Below are 14,896 nucleotides of genomic sequence, written 5' to 3' on the forward strand. Positions count from 1 at the left end.
TATGTGATAAGTTGGCATAGGTGCAGGTGTGACAAGAAGTTTGAACCTGAAACCATGTGGCTAGGAAGCAGTCTCCTGTGGCACTTTAGGCAAGTATCTTGTAATATAGCTCCAGGCTGACAAAATTCTTTTGACTCACTGAAAGATCATATACACCTTGAGTATGTGTTTTCTATGTTTAGATTTTGTGGTCAAAGTGAAAAAAAATTAGGTACTTTAGCTTTAGTGATTTCTGACACATGGACGTGCATTGCTTAGTGTTGCATTCATGACCATAAGATTGATTTTGATCCCTAGGCTGGGTGATCCATTGTGTTCTTGAGCAAAACACTTCATTTCACTTTGCTCCAGTCCACTCAGCTGTAAAAATGGGTTTAGCCTGGAGAGGGATGGGCTCTGCCAGGCTTTCTCACCTTAGATACAATGCATGACTGCAGCTCCCCAATGACCCCCAAGGGGTTAAGGGACTTGTCAAATTGTCAGTTTCTAACATAAAGTGTATAGTTAAGCAAAAGAAAATAGACAAAATTGGCACTTAAGTGTTTGATTGTTGGACATGGATATCATCATCGTCGTCGTTTAACGTCCGCTTTCCATGCTAGCATGGGTTGGACGATTTGACTGAGGACTGGTGAAACTGGATGGCAACACCAGGCTCCAGTCTAATTTGGCAGTTTCTACAGCTGGATGCCCTTCCTAACGCCAACCACTCAGTGTAGTGGGTGCTTTTACGTGTCACCCGCTCGAAATGGTGTCTTATGTGCCACCCGCACAAGCCAGTCCAGGGGCACTGGCAACGATCTCTCTCGAAAATCCTACGGGAGCCAGTCAGGCGGTACTGGCAACGGTCACGCTCAAAATGGTGCATCTCATGTGCCACCCGCACAAGAACCAGTCCAGGGGCACTGGCAACGATCTTACTTGGCTTGCCGGGTCTTCTCACGCACAGCACATTTCCAAAGGTCTCTGTCAGTAGTCATCGCCTCAGTGAGGCCCAATGTACGAAGGTCTTGCCTCACCACCTCAGCCCAGGTCTTCCTGGGCCTACCTCTTCCACGGGTTCCCTCAACTGTTAGGGTGTGGCACTTTTTCACGCAGCTATCCTCATCCATTCTCACCACATGTCCATACCAGCGCAATCGTCTCTCTTGCACACCACAACTGATACTTCTAATGTACAGCTTTTCTCTCAAGATACTTACACTCTGACTGGTATTCACATTGACATTACACAGCCAACGGAGCATACTGGCTTCATTCCTTGCGAGCTTACGTATGTCCTCAGCAGTTACAGCCCATGTTTCACTGCCATGTAGCATGGTTGTTCGTACGCATGAGTCATACAGTCTGCCTTTTACTCTGAGTGAGAGTCCCTTTGTCGCCAGCAGGGGTAAGAGCTCTCTAAACTTTGCCCAGGCTATTCTTATTCTAGCAGCTACACTTTCAGCGCACCCACCCCCACTTGGTCGCCCAGATAGCGGAAGCTATCGACTACCTCTAGTTTTTCACCCTGGAATGAGATAGAAGTTGTTTCCTGTTTGTTTACAGTCTTTATTGCACCTGAACATCTGCCACAAACAAAAACTAACTAGCTAGCTAGTTAACCTGCCTTTGATGTTGCTGCACCTCTTATGTGTCCATAGCTTGCACCGGGTACATCTTATAGGGTTACTACCTACTCCTTTTCTACATACTGAGCAGGGCCATCTACCTGAAGGGGTTTGTGTTTTATCTACCTTCCTACTTATTAGGATTTTGGTTTTAGCTAGGTTGACTCTAAGGCCCTTCAATTCTAGACCTTGCTTCCACACCTGAAACTTCTCCTCTAGTTCTGATAGTGACTCCGCAATTAGGGCAAGGTCATCAGCATAGAGGAGCTCCCAGGGGCAACCTGTCTTGAACTCCTCTGTGATTGCCTGGAGGACTATGATAAATAAGAGGGGGCTGAGGACGGAACCTTGGTGGACCCCTACCTCTACCCGGAATTCATTGCTGTACTCATTTCCAACCTTCACCTTACTGGCAGCATCTCTGTACATGGCTCGCACAGCTCTCACTAACCATTCTTCTATCCCAAGTTTCCTCATTGACCACCAGATAAGGGATCGGGGGACCCTGTCAAAGGCTTTCTCCATGTCAACGAAAGCCAGGTACAGAGGTTTATCCTTAGCTAGGTATTTCTCCTGCAACTGTCTCGCTAGAAATAAGGCATCAGTAGTGCTTTTACCTGGCACGAACCCAAACTGCATCTCATCTAAATTGATTCGCTCCCTAATTAGTTGGGCTATGACCCTCTCTGTAACTTTCATAACCTGATCTAACAGCTTGATGCCTCTGTAATTATTTGTATCTAAAGCGTCACCTTTACCTTTGTAGCAGTTGACTATGATGCTGCTACACCAGTCATTGGGTATGACTCCTTCGTGTATCACCTGGTTCATAATACGGGTGACTAGGCTATAGCCAACACTGCCAGATATTTTGAGCATCTCTGCAGTGATTCCTGATGGGCCGGGGGCTTTCCCAGTCTTCATACTCTTAATTGCTTTATCTACCCTGGTACTATCAACTCGGATAGCTGGTCCCTCTATTGGGTCGACATACGGCAGGCTCTCTTTCTCCCATTCATTCTCTTTATTAAGCAATCTATCGTAGTGGCATCTCCAGACCTCTTTCTTTGCATCCTCATTTAATGCAAGCTTACCATCATCCATGCGAACACATTTCTCTCCTACAACATCACTATTCTCTCTCCTACACTGTCTTGCAACACGAAATACCTCGAGTCTTTGGTCCTCACGGCGCAGAACATTGGCAAATCTTTCCTTATCTGCTTCCCCTCTGGCTAAATAAACCTGTCGCCTAGCCTCCCTTCTGGCACATTGGTACAATTCCCTGCTACCACCGTTCTTCCAGTCCTTCCAAGCCTGTTTCTTTTGTCTAATAGCCCTGTCTACCTCCTTGTTCCACCACCACGTTACTCTGGGTCGGGAGGGGACCTTACACCACCCACAAATCTGGTCGGTGGCTTTCAACAGGTTGTCCCGCAGAAATCTCCAATTGTCTTCCACGTTGTATGATGCTATATCCCCTTCTATTTCGTTAAATGCTTCAAGTAACTTGTCTCTAAGTCTCTGTCCGTTTGCAGGGTCTTTAAGCTTCCACACCCTTCTCCTCCAAGCCTGTCTAATTCTGGGCACCCATTTTGCCTTGATCCCAAAGTCGCTAACTACTAATCTATGTTGTGGGGTACATTCTTCGCCAGGGTAGGTTTTGGCATTTATAAGCCGCCCTCTTTCTGGCGAGGATGTAGTCGATTTGGCTAGAGTGTCTGCCGGAGCGGTAGGTGACGAGGTGACTGGCAGGTTTCCTGAAGTTGGTATTGCAGACCATAAGATCGGTTGCATCACAGAACTCCATGAGGAATGAAATGGAGAAAGGTAAGATGCAGTTTCTTGATACAGTTAACTAAGAAAGAAATACACAACAAAGAACAACCAATTCTGTTTATCTTATTACATCCTTTATTCAGTCTGTTTTATGCATGGAAAACCTCATTGCTGCCTAAAGAGAAAACAGTTTAACTTCTGCTCCTTTTATTTACTTAATGCTCTCACTAATTACAGTTAAATATGGAACCCAAGGAAACTAGAGGCTTCACAATGATTATTCTACAGAAAATAAGTTCGCTTATGTGGAATGTAAAATTTAATGCTTCAGGCTGTTGCTCTTTATCTGAAAGTGAAGAAGAGTCAGTGTTGTTACTTTTGTTAGAAATTAACAAACGATGAGTAAAATGATGGGTTGATGGCTTGAGAGGCTTAAAAGATCGTATTATGAAGCCAGAACTAAAAAAAAAAAAAAGGTGTAAATAGCCAATAAGTGAAATCATGCATAAAGAAGGGAAAGTAGTGACAGACTGTGCATCAACAGCAAATTACAATGTATGAGCTTAGAGCAGCCCTGTATCTTGCTTGAGCTTGTCAAACCACCCAACCTATATCAGCATGAAAATGGATGTTAAATGATGGTGGCGAATAAAACATTAATGAATGACTGACAAACCAAAATCGTCACTGGCCTTTTGTGGTTCTTATAACTAAATTAACAGCAAAATTAAAAATAAAAAGATATTCCAAAAGTAGTGTAACATAAGACTAGAGCTATAATCTATTTGCAAATGTATATGTAATTAATGCAGCTAGACATAACAGGTTACATAATTCATCAGTCAAATAGGAACAGGTAGTTTGTTTTTGAAATGAAATGCAATGTTTATTGAGTTATAGTGATGGTTACTATATTTTTCTTTTTTTTTTTTGTAAGCAAGTTTATTTTTGAATAATTTTTTTCAAAGAATTGCAACTGTCTATAGGTCCTGTGAAAGCTTGCATTGCATGTGTACATGAGTATTTGGCTACACCAGTTGTTTGTTAACAGAAATTTAGGAAGAATACTAAGACTAAAATTAACATAGAATCTGATTGGTATAAGTGTGGATGTCTACTTGTTTACCTAACTTAACCCTTTAATTGTGAAATTAAATTTCTTACATATTCTGGTAATGATGTTGAATATCTACCAAAAAATAGAATTGCTATTTTCTGCCAGACTCAATAAACACATCTCAACCAAAAATAATTTCAAACTTGACATTCTTCAACAAAAGATGGATTGATATATACGACTGATTTCCACAGTAAAAGAGTTAAAACTAATTTCATGGTTTGTCTCTGTAAATTTTAACTTATACAAGAAAGATAACTCCACAAAATAATACCATAGTTATGATGGCAACTAATTAGGGTCTGATATGTTTGAAAGCACATATCTGGGGAAATAATTTCTTATAGTTTTAGTATTTACCTGTAGGTTTGATCAATATTTGGTTTAACCCTTGATACCAACCCACCTGAGACCACCCCAGGTTCTATGACATAAACTTACTGTTTTAAAGTGGTCTAAATTATAATCTGTCATCAAGATTTTATGCCGATTTGTTCTAGACCCCAGATTAATAATGAGAAAGTTATTTTACTAAATTCTTCATTATCTTCAAAATTAATTGAAACAAATTTAATGCTTCAGGCTGTTGCTCTTTATCTGAGAGTGAAGAAGAGTCAGTGTTGTTACTTTGGTTAGAAATTAACAAACGATGAATAAAATGATGGGTTGATGGCTTGAGAGGATTAAAAGATCGGATTACGAAGTGGATGAAGCCAGAACTAAAAAAAAAGGTGTAAATAGCCAATAAGTGAAATCATGCATAAAGAAGTGAAGAAGCAAAAGTAGTGACAGAAATATGGTAACAAAAGGCTTAAGATGCATATTAATGATGAGTTTCAGAAATTTAAAATAACATGTTCTATTTTACCATCAAATTCAAGCTGCAGGATTGAATGCAGGAAACTGTTTCTGATGACGATGATGATGAAAGGGCATGTGTTTAGTTTTTGAAAGACATTGAGAGAGAGAGAGAGTCAGAGACAGTATCTTTTCTTTGTCATTTACACTCTTTGTAATTGCTCCAATCAGGTTTAACCCTTTAGCATTTAAAATGCCCATATCTGGCCAAAACATTCTACCCGTTTTATCTTTAAACTGGTCAGATCTGGCCTTTTACACCTACCCTACTGTGCCATTTTAAAAATAAACAATCACATTGTCAAAATCTCAAAGCTATGAAATAATGCATGATTTATTCAAAATGATGTGAATACTTAAGCATTATACAATTAAACCTTGGGAGAGGCATTATGCCGGTAATAAACACACGCACTGGTTCAGTCCTTTATTAATTTATATAGTCTTTTGTTAAATTATTTCATTGCACTCTTGCAATCTCTTCAGTAACTTGTCTCTCCACTTCCATTTAAGCATTATATTTGACAGAGTAATCTGAATGCTGAAAGGTTAAAATCACAGAAGAGGAAACCACTAATATTTCACATTATTTACATTATTTACATTTGACAGATATTTGTCCTCATCTTGTTTGTTGTTAACACAACGTTTCAGCTGATATACCCTCCAGCCTTCGTCAGGTGTCTTGTGTTAACAACAAACAAGATGAGGACAAATATCCATCAAATGTAAATAATGTAAATAATTCCTCATCTCTTAAATATAGAACTGTATCACTAATATTTTGTCTAACAGTAAGAACAACAGCAAATAGTTTTAAGGTTGTGGATAAGTAATTCATAGTTTTCAACTAGCAATAACCATACCTCGGATAACCCTCATTAGCTATGGTACTCCCCTTTGCGGGAAAAGGAATTCAGGAATGGAGCCTTGCAGAACAGCAATGGAGACAGGTAGAGAAGAGGACAAGAAACTGTTTAGTACATCTAGTTAACCATTTCATGATTCATCATCTACTTCTGTTCTCTAGCTTGTCTGAGATACTTATCTATCCTCATCAAACTTTCCAAAATATCTCAGAATCTTTTGTGCAATCCTTCCCAGTTTTAAGTTCCTATGTGTCAACCAAACCTTACTTCTTCAATAATCTCTAAGATCTGATGCTCTGTTTGCCAACTAGTACCCCATCACATTAACTGCTAATCCCTTTGGATTCTAGATAATTCTTCCAGATTAGGGTTCATGTTTCCAGCTCCTCAACATATTCAAGCATTCATTTACAAGACCAGCAAAAGTCCTTACCTCCAAAATTATGGAGAATTTTAGTTGAACACTAAACCCTGGACAACTCCTGTAAAACACACACACACACACACACACACACCATGAATGTTTTAATTAAAAAAGCGATTTCAAAAACTCAGATTTTGAAATAGACGTAATAAACATCACCTATATATTTCAAATATTAATGAGATAAAAATAAAATTACGTTATATATATATATCCAATACATATTTAATCACAACTAAGTTATTTGTATTATTTTTTTATTTTCTATATATATATAAAAAAAACAATAAGTCTTGTTAAGAAAGAATAAAATCACTATATAGAATTCTAACATCAATAAGCGTTTGGGAAATGGTCAAGCGTTTTAAAAGTAATCTCTTAGCGTCGTCAATTGTTGAGGAAATCACATAACGTGCATTTTACGACGACTGTCGTAAATCTGCCGGTTTTTGATTTTCTCCCCTGGCAGTTATTTGCCATAAAACGACCGCAGATGGTTGTCTGTTGTACGCGAGATTTCAATTCGGCTCGCTTACCTGGTGAGTGCTCTGCTAATTTGAATGAGTCAATAGTTTAGTGGAACTGTAATTCAAATTTCGTCTATAATCTTTTTTTTTTTTTTTTTTAGCGTCGGTGTGTTAGTTGCATTTCTTTTAAAAAAACCTAAGACAACTGAGTTGCATCACCATGGACGAAGAACCGATGGAAGCAATGTCGGAGGAGGTTCTGTTACAACGAAATGCAGTCAGTGGCTGTGAAGGTTCGACTCACAGCCGTTGTGAAAATGTAGATGCAACTAACACGAGGATGATTCACAAAGATCGAGCCTTCTCTGGCTCTGAATTGTCCTCTGTTCCAAGCAAGGACCAAAATATGGTGGCATATTCTCAGACTGCAGATTTCCCTTTGTTGTCATCATCGGCAGAGGAACTATTTACCGAAAACGAGACGACATCGCCGACATCAAATTCTAGCACTACTTGTACAACGACGCACGCTAACACTACGAATACATCTGATGACACAAGAAAGTCACCTGGAAATCCGCTTGTGCGACCTGGTACTATGGGTAAGTCAACTACATTTCTCTCACCCCACTCTCTATCACTATTATATATATATATATACGCACACATATGTGTGTGTGTGTGTGTGTGGTCATATTTCATGTTTATATTGTCATCTGTTTGTAACAAACGATGTTGTTTAGCCATCTCTGATCATGGGTACAACTGAACAGACCTATGATGAAAAGCGTTCCTGTCGTGATAATTCAGTCTTTCTTTCAGACGCAATGTATCTAGGTCTACATTATCCATCATGTCCATCTTATTTTTAAGAAAGCCAGAATGATTTGACACAGATCTGGCTGCTATTATTACAAGTTTAGTGACTAGGGGCTCTCTCGTTAGTCCGATCGAACGATGTAGAGATGATAGGTGAGCAAGATCCCGGTGAGCCAAGTCGAAGACCCGCTTTTATTTTTGATTGTAGCCAACTTCATTTCACTAAAGTCTTTGGGAGATGCATGAATGTGACAGCATCCCATTTATTTCCCCTGTAGATCTGATGTCTTGTATGTTATCAAACGAAATCATAGTTAATCTAATTATTGTTCGTTTCTTATTTTGTTATGTTTTGTGTTTTAAGTGTAGTGGAGCAGTGGGAACGGTACGATACCAAACTGTTTTGTATTTTCGTTCCTTTGCATTCTAATCTCAGATTTATAGACTTTATTGTTCACACCTTCTTAGGTAGATAAAACAAGGTTCAATTGTATTTCTCACATCTCTAACGAACCAGCGAGGGAGTCTATGAGGTCACAGAATATCCCTCAAATCACATCATACTGTCTTTAAAAAAAGAAAAGGACGTTAGATAAGGCAATCTGGGGTACATTTTGTCTAAGGAAAAAATAAAGGTAAACATTTACCAAAATAAATAAAGACGCGATGATAACGGTTAAGAATGCTTTTGATCAAAGATCGATCTGCTCATCAGGGATGATGCCTTGGGGCTAAACAACAACAAATGTGTAGTTTTGTATCGATATAAGAAATTATTTTATTTTAAAACAAATGCACTCAGTTCTGCTTTGACTTCGCTTATCATTGTTTTAAAAATTCTTTCAACGTTCTAAAAACATAAAAAGTGGATCGTTTTCATCCTTGTTTTGTATGTTATTTGTTTACATTTTCTTTTTGCGCATTTATAGTTTAAGTATAGGAGAGACTTGATGGTCTGTCGTGTGACTGACAGAGAGAAGTAATGCTTAGGTATATATGATTGCCTAAATCATTAAAATCCACTACATTTATTTGTGTGTGAGAGAGAGAAAACGGAGATTCTTACAAGTATTTCATTTAAAAAAATGTTTTTTTTTAAAGAATGGTATTTGGTATGAAGTGCTTATAACCGAGCCTATATTTCAGAAAGCCGGCGGTGGTGTCGGGTTCCTTTTACGTACTTGCTAAACCTAAGCCCAATTAGTTAAGGATCGCATCAAGCGACCCTCTAACCCCAATACTTTTCTCTCTTTGACACTGTGTGTGTGTTTGTATTGAGTGTCCACTGTAGTGTCAATGTTGAATGTCATTTGACAGATCTCCGAAAAAGAAACGATCAACATAGAATGTGTGTGTATGTACACACACACACACACACACTTAAATACAGTTACTGTAATTATATTTGATTCTGTTGGAAGCTACCTTCGAAAGATTGATGTAATCTTCCGTGTGTTGCACGTACATCTTTGTTTTCTTTCGTTATCTGCGTCGATGCTTCTCCGTCTCTTGTGTTTATATTTAATGCGCTATTTTAAATCGATTAACATTGATTTAAACAATTTTCAGAAACAATAGACATAATCAAAGGCATTTTTCTTCATATATATATATAATAAGGAAAAATTATTTCAACCACGTTCGTAAAAAGGAATTCATATATCGTCCAACCCTCACAAGTTGTATCAATCACTTCTCAATTCGAACATCTATTTTTTTCTTTCTTTTTACGTCGGAATTTTATTCCTTAAATGGCAAACTGCTAGAACATCATAGAGGTCACGGTAAATAAAGTTAATAATTATAATAACGATAATAAGAATGGTAATGGTTTCTTTATTTGCCAATGGAAACATAGCAAAGAAAACAAACCCTAATTTGCGGAGGTGTGATTATTGGATGAATTATAAGGTGATATATAATACAAGCCGAGCGGATTTGGAATAATAATAATTATTATTATTATTGTTATTATTATTTCTGATTTAGGCACAAGGCCAACTTTTTCTGAGGGGATACTGGGTAGTCGATAATTTCATCCCCAGTACCATGCTAGTAGTTTATTTTATCGATTCCAGGGGGGTGGAAGACAAAATTGACCCCAGCGAGATTTGAACCCAGAAGTTAAAGAATCAGAAGAAATACTGCATGGCATTTTTTTCCAGTGCTCTAACGATTCTGCCAATCCAACATATTAATAATAATTTCTAATTTAGGCTCAAAGGTAATGGTTTTGAAGAAAGGGTATTTGCTGATTGCATCAACTCCAGTACTTGACTGGTACCTTATTTTAAGGATCCTGGATGGATGCAAGGCAGAATGAACTCCACTAGGAATGGAACCCAGAATGTAATGAGCTGAAACAAATAATGCATGGCGTTTTATCTGATGCTTTATCAATTCTCCCTCCATTCCACTGTCCCGAAATAATATTGGTTTCATATTTTGGTACAAGGCCAACAACTTTGGGGAAGGGGTTAAGTTGATTACACCAACCCCAGCCGTCAACTGATACTTTATTTTATTGACCCCCACCAAAAGGATGAAAGGCAAAGCCGAATTTGGCAGAAATTGAACTCAGAACACAAAGACAAATGGAATGCTGCTAAGCATTGTACCCGACATGCTAACAATTCTACCAGCGCGCTACCCTAATAATAATAGTGATAATATTATTGGTTTCAAATTTTGGCACAAGGCCAGTAATTTTGGGGAAGTGGGTAAGTCAATTACATCAACTCCAGTCTTCAACTGGTGTTTAATTCAACCTGAAAGGATAAAAGGCAAAGTCAACCTTGGTGGAATTTAAACTCAGAACACAAAAACAGATGAAATACTGCTAAGCAGTTTACCCAGCATGCTAACGATTCTGCCAGCTTGCCATCTTGATTTTTATCTACTATAGGTACAAGTGCTGAAATTTGGGGGAAAGGTGCTAGCCGATTATATCGATCCCAGTGCTCAACTGGTACTTATTTTATCTGCCACTAATGGATGAAAGACAAAGTTGACCTCGGCAGAATTTGAACTCAGGACATAAAAATCTTGAACAAATGCTGCAAAACAGCCCAAAATTCTAATGATAATAATATCATCATCATCATCGTTTAACGTCCGCTTTCCCTGCTAGCATGGGTTGGACGATTTGACTGAGGACTGGTGGACCAGGTGGCTACACCAGGCTCCAATCTGATTTGGCAGAGTTTCTACAGCTGGATGCCCTTCCTAACGCCAACCACTCCGAGAGTGTAGTGGGTGCTTTTACGTGCCACCAGCACGAAGGCCAGTAAGGCGGTACTGGCAACGGCCATGCTCAAAATGGTGTATTTTATGTGCCACCTGCACAGGAGCCAGTCCAGCGGTACTGGCAACGATCTCACTCAAATGTCTAATAATAATAATAATAATAATAATAATAATAATGATAGTCATTTCTATTTATACTCAAAGCCAGCCAGTAATTTTGAGGAGAGGGGGGTTTGTTGATACACCATCAACTCCAGTACTTGACTTGTACTTTATAGTAGTAATAATGTTTCAAACTTTGGCACGTGAACAACAATTTTAGAGGGAAAGGTGTTAATCAATTACATTGACACCCCCCCCCCCCCACCTCCATTTCCACTACTTGACTGGTACTGATTTTATTGACCCTAAATGGATGAAAGGTAAAGTCAGTCTTGGTGGCATTTGAACTCAGAATGTAAAAAATTAGAAGAAATGCCTCTGGGTATTTTGTCTGGCATGCTAATGACTCTACAGTTCTATAATAGAACTTTGCAAGTATCAGTTCACCCTGATTTTTGTAACACCCATTCAAACAATCATTTCTACTAATAAGCACAAGGCCTGAAATTTTGGGGAAGGGGGATAGTTGATTACATCAATCCCAATGCTCAACTGCTACATATTTTATTGACCCAAAAAAGATGAAAGGCAAAGTCGACCTCGGTTTAATTTGAACTGAGAGTGTAAAGCTGGAAAAAATGCTGCTAAGCATTTTGTCTAGCATGCAAACGATTCAGCCAGGATACCACCTTAACACCCATTCAAATATTGATTTCAAATTTTGGTTCAAGGGCTGAAATTTTGTGGGAGTTGGGTAGTTGATTACATCAATCCCAATGCTGATATCAGCCACCCTCATTATGCCACCACATTTCCCTCAACCTCTTTGCACCCTTCTCATTTTATCATATAATAGCCCAAACCCTGCAGGGGGACCATTATCGATTTTTATTGAAATCCAGTTAGCCTATAATTGAACTGGATGTTAGTTTAACATGTATGCAAAGTTTCGTGAAGATTGATTCACTGGTATAGACAGCAAGATGGTAAAAGATTGACAGACAGAAATTGCCATTTATATATAAGATATGTATATACATATACTTTCTTAATAAAACATATTACTCTATCTCCAGTATTCGAGTACTGTTTTTTCCACCTTGTTTCACATTTATATGGTTAATCTGGTATACACACACATACACACATATATTAGCTTCAAACCACAGTATAGTGTTTTCTAATAGAACATCTGCATTTAAGTGGGTATAAATATTACCTCTTGATATTAATACTGCCTCTGTCGCTAATGTATATTTTTTAACAAGCTAACTACAAGTTATTCTCAGACGTTTGAACTTGTGTTAATTTCTATTCAGTATTCAGCCAACACAATAACCCACCTTTTAGTGCTTTCACAAAATACTGACATAGGGAAAGTACCTTAATAGTGAAACTGCTTTTAATTGGCATGTTGAAGGTGGTGGCATGTGGGTTCGGGGTAGGTAAATAGAGAAATTGGGACACATTGTTAATTATGTTAGTAAGTTGCTTTATATGCACTTTGCTTTTTTAAGGTTGTCTGGTTCTGTCTGGGAGTGGTTTTGTTGTCTTTACTAACAGGAGGAGCAAGCATTTTAGAGGCTCCTTCATTGAGGTGGGATATATATGATGAGTGTAATTATAAAAGAAAAATTTGGTTTGTGAAGTAATCCCTTGAATGATAAGGATTTCTAACATTGGTACAATACCAGAAACTTGTGGGTGGGTATGGTCGAGTTGACATCAGTACTTGACTGGTACTTATTTTATTGACACCGAAAGGAAGGCAGACAAAGTTGGCTTCAGTGAGATCTGAACTCAGAATACCAAGAGATGTGGTTAAGTACTCCAGGGATTTTGTCTGTCATCTTGCTGATTCTGCCTCAACTGCTAGCTTATCTGCTTCAAGGTCCAACATTGCAAAAAATGAATTATTTCTTGTTCTTGTGAAGTTTATAAATTCTTATGATATCAATAATATACAAGTCTAAGACAGTGAATTGGCATAATTGTTAGCATAACCAGATGAAATATGGTTATGATATTGCATTAACAAATGTAAAATGATGGTTTTGATTTCCAGACTGGTGGAGTGTTGTATCCTTGAGCAAGACACTTCATTTCATGTTGCTTCAGTTCACTCAGCTGTTAATGGGTAACCCCTGCGATCGACTGGTATTTTGTTCAGGGGAAATGTTGACTTGCTTGCCTAACTAGCATAGTGACATCAATCAAAAGTTACAACAGTGCAAGGAAATGCTTTGTGGCCAGCAGTGTATAACATCTGATAGTCTAGTCAATATAGTTTCAGACGCCGGCGTGGGAACCCATGCCAACATCTCTTCAGTTGTCCGGTCATTGAAAATTCCTGTGAAAAATGACTCTTGGAGTTTTATCATGGCTACCGAATAAGTGTCACATATTTTTACAGATAAATTCCTCTATTTACATCATATCGAGGTCTCTTTCTTTCTTTTGTTGTCCTTTCTATCAATATATATATATATATATATATATATATATATATATATATATATATATATACATATATATATATATATATTAATATTAATATAGGTGGCAAGCTGGCAGAATCGTTAGCATGCCAAGCAAAATGCTTAGTGGCATTTTGTCTGTCTGTATGTTCTGAGTTCAAATTCCACTGAAGTCAACTTTACCTGTCATCCTTATGATGTCAATAAAATAACTACCAGTTGAGTACTGGGGTTAATATAATCGACTTACCCCTCCACAGAAGTTGCTGGCCTTGTGCCAAAATTTGAAACCAATATTAATATCAATATTTAGCAGAAGCAACAGAGTGATTCCAGCCAAGAGTTTTGTGAGTTGGCACTTACCAAGGTTTAACTCAAGTTTGATAAGTACCAATTTTTGAAACCCTAGCTAGTATATATACCTAGCTAGTATATATAAATCACAGTATGTGTGTGTATATTGACTAATGCCTGTTGGGGCAAACGAAAGCAAAATCGAGATGGCACCTGTGCCCGGCATCGTCTTCCTGGCACCTGTGCCCGGCATCGTCTTCCTGGCACCTGTGCCAGGCATCGTCTTCCTGGCATGTGTAAAGACATTTGAGTGAGATCGTTGCCAGTGCCGCTGGACTGGCTCCTGTGCAGGTGGCACATAAAATACACCATTTTGAACGTTGGCTATTGCCAGTACCGCCTGACTGGCCTTCGTGCCAGTGGCACATAAAAGCAACCACTACACTCTCAGAGTGGTTGGCGTTAGGAAGGGCATCCAGCTGTAGAAACTCTGCCAAATCAGATTGGATCCTGGTGTAGCCATCTGGTTCACCAGTCCTCAGTCAAATCGTCCAACCCATGCTAGCATGGAAAGCAGACGTTAAACAATGATGATGTATGTATGTATGTATGTATGTATGTATGTGTGTATGTATGTATGTGTGTGTGTGTATATATATACAAGAATAAGGGCAGAGAATCGTCAATTAATAATAGAATTAATAATTAACAATTTTGCCAAGTAGTTCAGTATGAAAAAAACCTTTATCGGTAGAACTATTTATCATCATAAATATACAGGGATTAGCAATTGAGTTGCTTCTCCAACATACTGAAAATTCAGAAATAGCAGTC

General features: G+C 38.4%; 1 protein-coding gene and 1 non-coding gene across 2 annotated transcripts in view; one reads left to right on the forward strand and one right to left on the reverse strand.

Annotated features, from left to right (window-relative positions):
* Window positions 1-6,139: 6,139 nt before the first annotated feature.
* LOC128249453 (U4 spliceosomal RNA) lies at window positions 6,140-6,276 on the reverse strand. The gene has a single exon (XR_008265573.1). It is a non-coding gene; the product is annotated as a U4 spliceosomal RNA (small nuclear RNA).
* Window positions 6,277-7,055: 779 nt separating this feature from the next.
* The window catches only part of LOC106881673 (CDK2-associated and cullin domain-containing protein 1), a 52,541-nt gene continuing 44,700 nt past the window's right edge, over window positions 7,056-14,896 (forward strand). The window contains exons 1-2 of the mRNA XM_089362431.1: window positions 7,056-7,196; window positions 7,286-7,726. Of these exons, the coding sequence (XP_089218557.1) occupies window positions 7,345-7,726 (382 nt within the window). The 5' untranslated portion in view covers window positions 7,056-7,196; window positions 7,286-7,344. The remainder of the gene's footprint in view (window positions 7,197-7,285; window positions 7,727-14,896) is intronic.

This window comes from Octopus bimaculoides, chromosome 14 (genome assembly GCF_046866305.1).
Source record: "Octopus bimaculoides isolate indiv1 chromosome 14, ASM4686630v1, whole genome shotgun sequence".
In the NCBI taxonomy this organism is placed as follows: Eukaryota; Metazoa; Mollusca; class Cephalopoda; order Octopoda; family Octopodidae; genus Octopus; species Octopus bimaculoides.